This window comes from Coenobita brevimanus, chromosome 80 (genome assembly GCF_032717465.1).
Source record: "Coenobita brevimanus isolate Jiangsu-jjx chromosome 80, ASM3271746v2, whole genome shotgun sequence".
In the NCBI taxonomy this organism is placed as follows: Eukaryota; Metazoa; Arthropoda; class Malacostraca; order Decapoda; family Coenobitidae; genus Coenobita; species Coenobita brevimanus.
The window spans coordinates 16,752,396-16,762,395 of record NC_137033.1 but is presented as its reverse complement, the minus strand read 5'-3'; the positions used below and the strand labels follow the sequence as shown (position 1 = coordinate 16,762,395).

The 10,000-nt window shown below is 44.8% G+C and overlaps 1 protein-coding gene across 4 annotated transcripts in view; it reads left to right on the top strand.

The window, feature by feature from the left end:
• spab (space blanket) overlaps positions 1 to 10,000 on the top strand; it is a 91,808-nt gene that overhangs the window by 52,887 nt on the left and 28,921 nt on the right. For all 4 annotated transcript variants that reach the window (XM_080279863.1, XM_080279862.1, XM_080279865.1 and 1 more), the window contains exon 4: positions 1,780 to 1,924. In XM_080279863.1, coding sequence (XP_080135989.1) covers positions 1,780 to 1,924 — 145 coding nt within the window. The remainder of the gene's footprint in view (positions 1 to 1,779; positions 1,925 to 10,000) is intronic.

Below are 10,000 nucleotides of genomic sequence, written 5' to 3'. Positions count from 1 at the left end.
CCACAAACACAATTATTAATAACACAACACAACATGCAGGTCACTATGCAGCCCACACACTCATTTTTTCACTTACTCACTCACACTCCTCTCTTTCTTTCTCTCTCTCTCTCTCTCTCTCTCTCTCTCTCTCTCTCTCTCTCTCTCTCTCTCTCTCTCTCTCTCTCTCTCTCTCTCTCTCTCTCTCTCTCAATTAAACCATAGAGAGTGCATTGACCTTGTGATGGTGAAGAACATTATCACCATCAAACACGAGAACACCGACAAATCACCATCACCACCACCATCACCACCACAACCACTACCACCACCACCGCCAGCACTGTAACCTCACCACAACTACCATCACAACTAGCCCCACCACCATCACAACCACCACCCTCACCACCACCATGATAATCACCACCATCAGAAAACACAACCATCCCTACCACAACCACAACTATCATCCCACCACCGTATTCCACACCACCACACCACACCACCACCAGCACCATGAGAGCAACAGGTGGGCAGCGGCAATTAAGAGGGGCAGGCGTTTTAGGTGAATTAGTAACAATTAACAGGAAAACTAGCAATTAAATACCCCCGCCAGCCCCCCACCCCCCACCCCTCACCCAATTTAACCAACATTCCAGGGAAAAATGTTGGTAGGCTGGTTGATTGCCAGTGGGAGGGGGGGGGAAATGTTGGTGAGTTGTGTTGGTGGGTATTGAAGGTAACTGGTTGAAGGGGAATGTTGGTGATGGTGGTAGTTGTGGTAGGTGGGAATGGTGGTAGTTGTGGTAGGTGGGAATGCTGGTAGTTTTGGTAGATGGGGATGTTGGTGATGGTGGTAGTTGTGGTAGGTGGGGATGTTGGTGATGGTGGTAGTTGTGGTAGGTGGGAATGGTGGTAGTTGTGGTAGGTGAGAATGGTGGTAGTTTTGGTAGATGGGGATGTTGGTGATGGTGGTAGTTGTGGTAGGTGGGAATGATGGTAGTTGTGGTAGGTGGGAATGATGGTAGTTGTGGTAGGTGGGAATGGTGGTGATGGTGGTAGTTGTGGTAGGTGGATGGTGGTGATGGTGGTAGTTGTGGTAGGCGAATGGTGAGGACAGTGATAGTTGTATTAAGTGGATGATGTTTGATAGTAGTAGTTGTGGTAGGTGGGAATGTTGCTGATAGTGGTAGAGCTGCTGGGAATGTTGGTGACAGTGGAAGTAGTTGTAGACAGGAGAGACTGCTGATGTTAATAGTAGCTGTGGTAGTGACAAAACCTGGTGATATTGGTACTTGTGGTAGGGGAGAGTGGTGGTAATTGTGGTAGGTGGGGATGTTGGTGGTGGTGGTAATTGTAGTAGAGGAGGAAAAATGCTAAAGTTCTTTCACCTTAACTTGGCCCAGGTTTTCGTTCTTTTGCAGCTTATTTCACGGAGCTCACTGGCAGGAAAAGACAATGCTATGGCTCCGTATTCTTTCCGTAGCACTCCTCGTGACTAGCAGCATATTCCAACATTATTCTCTCTCCTTTACTCATTCTTTCTACTCAGTTATTATCACTGTCTATTCATCAACCTCATTCTCTCCCCTCTAATCATTCTACCTCCCCTACTACCATCATTCTCATTCTATCTCCCCAACTACCATCATTCTACCTCATTCTATCTCCCCCTAACATCATTCTCCCTCATCCTATCTCCCCCACTACCATCATTTTCCCTCATTCCATCTCCCCATTAATAACATTCTTCCCCATTCTATCTCCCCCACTAACACCACGCTCTCTCTCCCCCTCCAGCCACGCCTGCCATCCCCTCGAGAGCAGTTCCTCGAGGCTCTGCTTGGAGATGGAGAGCTGTTGGAGGAGCACCTATGTGAAGGACGACGATGCACCGCCAATGAACAGTGCTGTGAGAACTACGTCTGTGGCGGATTTGATGGCGGTAAGTGTGGTAGAAGTGTGGTAGAGATGTGGTGGAGGTGTGGTTGAGGTGTGGTTGAGGTGTGGTGGAAGTGTGGTGGAGTGTGATAGAGGTGTGGTAGAGGTGTGGTGGAGGTGTGGTGGAAGTGTGGTAGAGGTGTGATAGAGGTGAGGCAGAAGTGTGGTGGAAGTGTGGTATAGGTGTGGTACAGTGTGGTGAAGATGTGATGGAAGTGTGGTAGAGTGTGGTTTAGGTGTTGTGGAGATGTCGTGGAAGTGTGATAGAATGTGGTTAAGTGTGGTAAAGGTGTGGTAGAGGTGTGGCAGAAGTGTGGTGAAATGTGGTAGTAGTGTGGTGTTTGGTGTGGCAGAGGTGTGATGGAAGTGTGGTAGAGATGAGGTGTGGCGGAGGTGTGGCGGAGGTGTGACGAAGTGTGGCGAGTGTGTGTGGTGATGTGGGGTAGAAGTGTGGTATTTTGCTGTGGTATGGATGTGGTAAAGTGAAAGGTTTAAATCGGATCGAACCCAGGTCAGGAGGACTGGCAGACTCACGCGCTACCGACCTGACCACCAAGGCTCCGTATATCCTTGTCACGAACGTATGTAAATGTTAGCCATAAACGTAAGATAGCTTGTTGCAAATCAGAGAGAGAGAGAGAGAGAGAGAGAGAGAGAACACATGTCACAGATTAAAAATAATTAGAGCAAGAAAAACAAAATTACCAGTTAATTTCCCCCTAACAAATAATAATAATAATAATAATAATAATAATAATAATAATAATAATAATAATCAGCTCCCGTCGTAAAATGCTTCCCAATTTCCGAACACCATTTGCTGGGGCGTAATCGTGAATGGTCCGTATGATACAGCCTCGTAATCAGGGCGTATTGCAAGCTCGTATCAGGGCGTATTGCAACCTCGTAATCAGGGCGTATCGCAACCTTGTAATCAGGACGTATTGCAACTTCGTAATCAGGGCGTATTGCAACATCGTAATCGGGGCGTATTGCAACCTCGTAATCAGGGCGTATCGCAACCTTGTAATCAGGGCGTATTGCAACTTCGTAATCAGGGCGTATTGCAACCTTGTAATCAGGGCGTATTGCAACCTTGTAATCAGGGCGTATTGCAACCTCGTAATCAGGGCGTATTGCAGCTCATTAAGGGCGATGATTAGCCATGATGTTGATGATAGGGTGGTCATTATGGAGGATAGTGGGAAAATAGCACTTAAAAACGGCCCAGTCTGCTGGTGTGGGTAAGGATGTGGTAGAGGGACTAGAAAATGGAAGTGTATGCCTTCAAGCGGTGGCACCCACATAAAAGGGCAGGTCCTCTGCCTGGCTATACTACTCTCCCTAAACTCCCTTCCTACCCCCTGAAATGAAGATGGTGAACTGTACGAGAAGGACTGGCAAAAAAAAATAATAATTAAAAAAAATAAATGAGATGAAAATACTGTCTGGTTGTTGCAGAAACGTGATGAAGACAGTGAATGTGATGATAAATGAAAGCCCGGAGCGTGGGTGACGTGTGATGAAGAAATGAGGCTGATGTGATGAATAGAAACTGTGATGAGGGAAAAAAAAAACGTGAGAGTAAAACAGTGTACATTACAATTATAATTAGAGACTGTGATGATGAGGGTAAAGGTGATGATTAATGGAAGATGGGAGCCTGGTTGAGACGTATGAAGTAATGACTCTGCTGTGATGAATAATTGATGCAATGACTTGGACACACAGGCAAACGAAGCGTGTGATGAATAAGTAATGTGATGACGAAGGAAACTGGGGGAAGGTGATGACTGGGGAAAGCTTTGTAGTGTGTGATGATGATGATGTGTGTGTGGTGACAGGTGGAGGGGTGGTGATGAAAATGGAGAGGAAAGAAGGGAAGAGAATGAGTGGGAATGAGAGGAAAAAGGAAGGGAGAAGAGAAGAGGGAAGGGGATAAGGTTGAAGGGGAGAAGGAAAGGACTGACAGCGAGAGGGACAGGAGGGGGATGAAGATAGGAGATAATTTGATGGAGAAGGAGAGGGAAAGAAGGTGAGGGGAGAGTAGAAAAGGGAATAAGAGGGGAGAAGGAGGAAAGAGAAAAGATGAGGGTGGAATTGGAAAAGAAAGAAGGTAATGAAAGAAAAGGCAAGGTATAGGAGGGAAAGGGACAGAACAGAAAAAGAAAGGAGAGAAGAGAAAAAGAGATGAGAAGAGGAGAGGAGAAGAGAGGAGAGGAAGGGAGGGAAACTCGTAAAGTACGTGTCAACAAATGGGGAGAATATTCTGATAACAAATATTTGATTTTACTGGCATCGATCTTTTTTTTTCCTTCCATCAGTCTTATTTCTTGTTATTATTTTCCTTCCTTCCTTCTTTCCTTCCTTCCTTTCTTACTTTCTTTCTTCTTTCCTTCCTTCCTTCCTTCTTAATCTTATTCTCCATCGACTTCTTCCTTCCCCATGTCCTTTTTATGTAAGATTTCCTTCTATCCATCCTTCTTTCCTTCCTTCCTTCTCTCTCACTGCCTTTTTAAAATCGATTTACCTTCCTTTCTTCTTTCCTTCCTTCTTCCTTTCCCTCCTTCCTTCCTTCCTTCCTTAATTTCATCCCACACTCCTTTCCCCATCAATTTCCCCTCTTTCCTGTCCTCCCATCGCCATCCCCTCAAGACTTAATCCATTTTCAAATCCTCAGCTCAGACGCCAGAAAGAAAAACGAAAAAAAAAATTGCTGTCTTCCAAAAAATACCTGATCAAAAAAATAATTAAAAAAAAATAATATATAGAATCTTACCCAAAAAACAGTAAAAACCACCATATATTTTTTTCAAACGTCTGATTTTTAAAAGTCTATTATATAAAGAAACACAACAGCAAGCAAACTCCCTAACGAAAAAAAAATATGAGAAAACCGTCTCATACAAAAAAAATCTTATAAAAATTGTCTGATGGGAAAAAATCATCTGACTGAAAAAAAAAAAAATTGAATGTAAAAAAAAAAAATAACGAGTCTTATAGGAAAAAAAATGAAAAAAGTTTGACCAAAAAAACACGATTTATGTAGGAAAAAATATAGAAAAAACTGTCACATGCAAATAAATAAATAAATAAATAAACGTTTCACGCCAAAAGTCTTATATAAAAAAACGTTTGACGGAGAAAAATGTTTGATGGAAAGATAAAAAAAAAAAAAACAGAGAAAAACTGCCCAATAAAAATAAACAAAAGAATAATGAAATCTAATAAAACCGATTATTATGTGAACGAAAAAAAAAAACATAGGAAAAGATAAACAGTAACAAAAATCCAGTACGGAGTCTGATATAAATGAGTCTATCTGTCTATCTATCTATCTATCTATCTATTGCCAGACGCCTAAATCCCGTAGGGAGTGGCCACAAACAAATCGCCTCCATGTCGCCCTCTCCCCCGCCACTTCACTGCCCTCCCCTCCAACTCACCCCCCCCTCTCTCTCATAGAAATAAGTCTGGCGGGATAATATCAGTCTGGCCAAAATCGTCTGAAAAAATCGTCTATATAAAAACAGTCTTATGGCCAAATGATGGATGGGTGAGGCTGGGATCAGGCAGGATGGGCTGAAATTTTTTACCCTAAAGCTCTTTAATTCTCTCTCTCTCTCTCTCTCTCTCTCTCTCTCTCTCTCTCTCTCTCTCTCTCTCTCTCTCTCTCCTCTTTTCTTTCTCCTTCTCCTCCTCCTCTTACTCTTTGCTCTTTTTCCGCCTCCTCCTCTTCCTGCATTTCTTCTTCATCTTCCTTTTCTTCTTTTTCTTCTCCTGTTCCCCCTTCTCCCCATCCTCCTCCTCCTCCTCCCCATTCTCTCCCTCGTTGCCCATTCCATGACTCCATAACTTCTATCTAGTTACTGCTCTCACCTTCCCCTCCCTTCCCTTCCCCTCTCTTCTCTTCCCCTCTCTTCTCTTCCCCTCTCTTCCCTCCCTGTTCCTTCCCTTCCCTTCTCTTCCCTTCCCCTTCATTTCTTTCCCTTTTCTTCCCTTCCCCTTCATTTCCTTTTCATCTCTTCCCTTCCCGATCATTTCCCTTCCCCTCTTTTCTCTTCCCTTCCCTCTCTTCCTATCCCTTCCCGTCCCATCTCATTCTAGTCCCTTCCCATCCCTTCCCTGCCTTTCCACTCTCTTCACTTCTCCTCCCTTTCTCTCTCCTCTTCCATTTCCTCTTTTCCCTCCCTTCATTTCACTCCCAAGCCCCCTCACAGTAACAAAGCTCACCTAAGCTCAAGAAACTCACCTGGCAGTAATAGAAATAAAATACAAAGCTCCATCATCGTCCTGAAGCTGCTAAATGAGAAATAAAAAGAAATAAATCCCACGTTTCTTCAAGGCGTTAATTATTGTCTTTGTGGCACTCAGAAAAAATAAAGTTAATAAGAAAGGTGTGAATATTTTAACAGTCTAATGGATATTCTTTGGTTAATAGTGTTGTTGGATTAATTTCTTCCTCCTCCTCCTCCTGTTCCTCCTCCTCCTCCTCCTCCTCCTCCTCCTCCTCCTCTTCGTCTTTCTCGTCTTTCTTCTTATTGATTTTCTTCCTTCCTCTCCTGCTCTGCTTCTTTTCCCCTCCTCCTCCTCCTCTTCCTCCTCACCCTCCTCTTCTTTCCTCCTCTCCTTCTCTTCCCTTTTTTCCCATTCTTCCTTCCTCTCATTCTATTCTTTTTCTTCTCTTCTTTCTTCTCTTTTCTTCTTCCTCTCGTCCTCTCCCACTTACTCTTTCTCTTCTTGCTTTTTCCTCCTTCCTCTCCTCCTCTTCCTCATTCTTCTCTGCTTTCTCCTCCTTTTTCTTCTTCCTTCTCATCTTCTTCATCTTTCTCCTCTGTCTTTATGCTTTTCCTACCTTCCTCTCGACTCCTCCTCTTCCTCTTCCTCTTGCTTTTACCTCCTTCCTCCCCCCCCCGCCTCTTCCTCATTCCTCTCTTCCTTCTCCTCCCTTTCCTCTTCCTTCTCCTCCCCCTCTTTCTTCCTCTTAATCCACAATGAGTTTCCGTGGAGGCTTAAACTAATCTCCTCCTCTGGCCATTTTTCTTCCTCCTTCCTCTTTCTCTTCCTCTCTTTTCTTTCTCCTCTCTCTCTCTCTTCTCTCTTTCTCGTTCTTTTTCTTCCTCCTCTTTCTCATTCTCTTCTTTCTCCTCTTTCCATTCCTCTTTCTCATAGTCGTTTTCTTCTGTATCTTCCTCTTCCTCTTTTTTCTTTCTCCTTTTTGTCATCTCTCTTTCTCGCCCTCGTCTTCCACTCTCTCTCTCTCCCTCTTTCTCTTTCTCCTCTCTCTCTTTTCCTACTCCTCTTCTCTCTCTCTTCCTCTTCCTCATTCTCGTCGTCCTCTTTCGTTTTCCTTTCTCCTCTTTCTCTTTCCCCTCCTCCGATTTTTTCTACCTATTGAACACTGTATCCAAACGAGCATTACCTTGGTCTCCTCTCTCTCTCTCTCTCTCTCTCTCTCTCTCTCTCTCTCTCTCATTATTTTTTGCAGGGAAGAACACTGGTTGCTTTGAGCCTTTGGTTCTTCTTCTCTGCATAAAAATAAACAAATAAATCAATGAATAACTAGAGGCCCCCCAAGGAGGGAATCACACCGGCCGCGGGGCCAATACGTATCTAGCGTGGCTCGGAATATGACCTTGACCTTGACCTACTTTCACCAATTTCAAACTCTTCCGAGATTTTCATCCCAACTACACACCTGTAAAATTTTGTGATGATATCTTGAACGGTTGCGAAGTTATCGTGCTAACACACACACACACACACACACACACACACACACACACACACACACACACACACACACACACACACACACACACACACACACACACACACACACACACACACACACACACACACACACACACACACACACACACACACACACACACAATACAACACCAGTAGCGCTATCGAGGCTGGTAAATATCTACACTATGATACTGAAACCAAATACTAATACGTAACATGCAAAATCAATAGCTCATGAAAACGCGCTCAGAAGCCTTAACTGACGAGAAAACAGGCCCGTGTGTGTGTGTGTGTGTGTGTGTGTGTGTGTGTGTGTGTGTGTGTGTGTGTCTGTCTGTCTGTCTGTCTGTCTGTCTGTCTGTGTAGAGTCAGGTGTGTGTGGGAGAGTCAGGTGTATGGGAGTGTTAGATGTGTATGTGAGGGAGACAGGTGTTTGAGAGAATCAGGTGTATGGGAGTCAAGTGTGCAGGAGGTCAGGTGCAGGTGCGTGGGAGTCAGGGCAGGTGTGTGGAAGGAGGAAGGGGGCGGAGGAGTAGAGAGGGTGGAGAGAGGCGGTGGAGGGGGGGTAGAAGGAGGAGGAGGTAGTAGAGAGGTAGGGAGGTAAGAAGGGGGGAGGTGAGGGAAATGAAAGTTGGAAGGGGAGGGGAAGGGGGAGAGGAGGAGGGGAAGAGAGGTAGGTAGTGGAGGGGGAGAAGAGGAGGAAAGGTAGGTAGTGGAGGGGGAGGAGGGGAAGAGGAAAGGGAGGGGGTGGGAGAGGGGGGGACCGCGTAACCTAACTCAAAATCGATCAGTCATTGAGAAAGCCGGATGTGCCAGCAGCCAGAGCCTCCCTCAGCCGGGTCGTACGTGGCATTTTCCAACTTGCGATTTATTTTTAAAGGAAATACTAAGGCACGTGGGATAATTCTGCTCTCTCCATTCCTAAACCATCCTGTTAATACGAATATATTTCTTTACCTCAATTTCGTCTCCCCACCATCCCTCTGAACTTCCCCTCCCACCTTCCCTCACTCCATCAACTTCATCCACCCCCTTCTCTATCATCCCCCCTCCCTCCCTCCCTCACCCCGCCAATTCCACCCCCCCTCCCTCCCTCCCTCACCCCGCCAATTTCACCCCCCCTCCCTCCCTCCCTCACTTCCTCAATTTCACCCCTCTCCCTCCCTCCCTCACCCCGCCAATTTCACCCCTCTCCCTCCACCACCTGGCCAATTACCGTGCCACTCAGGTGTTCCCCAAAACACACCTGTGCTATTTCGAACTGTCAATATCCAGTCACCAAGTCGCCAGATAATGAGAGGCCAATAAGGGTGAATTTCTGGGCACTAAAGGCGGTATTCTGGCTCTTATGTACCCTGAGCTTGGGCATAGGGTAGTCAGTCCTATCCCTGAGGCCCTAAATCCTGCCCACGCGCCAAGAGACGACGTCACACACACACACACACACACACACACACACACACACACACACACACACACACACATTATCGTCTCCATCCACACTACTGAGATGTGATGGTGTAGTGGTTAGAATCACCCAGTCGAAGCAATGGCCCTCTTCTTTGCTATCTTTGTCTTATTCTAACAGTCATTCTAGGAGCCATCTTCAATTATCCTCAAAGGAGTTCAAAGGAGTTCAAAGACTATGACTATGATATTTAATTTATGAGATGGAGATGAGGATAGCAAAACAAGAAGACTCCTCCTTTCTTATGTTCTTATACTCCCGTGTTTTTATGTTCTTTTCCCAAGAGGTTACATGTGTTACGAAACCTCCAAAGTCGCAATGAATGACTTTAAAGTTTAGGGGAATTTATAAATACGATGGGCATAGATTTAGATTTAGACATACACAGATTTACACAGACATACAAACAAACTCGCCATCGCTTGCCTCTAGCAGCGAAGACTCGATTTGGCGGGAAGTAGAAGAGAAAAGGGAATATTCTACACTTTTTCCCTCCTTGTTATGCCTAAAAAAAAAAACAGTTTCCAGAAGGAATCAACTGCCCTCCCAATATATATATCTATATCTATATCTATATCTACCTATCTATCTATCTATATATATATAAATATTATATATATATATATATATATATATATATATATATATATATCATATCATCTCATCAGCCGTTTGAGGGTCCATTGCAGGACCGGCCTATCCCGACCGAAGTGGGGATGATACAGCCAATGTATCTCTACCAAGTGGATTAGGCTGTCTGGTAGAGACTGTATGTAGGGTGAGAAGTGCTTGTAAGTGTAATTGTTGTGTTGTAGTGGCTTTGGATGTGTGTGTAGTCTGTGAACCAAGTGTAATCGG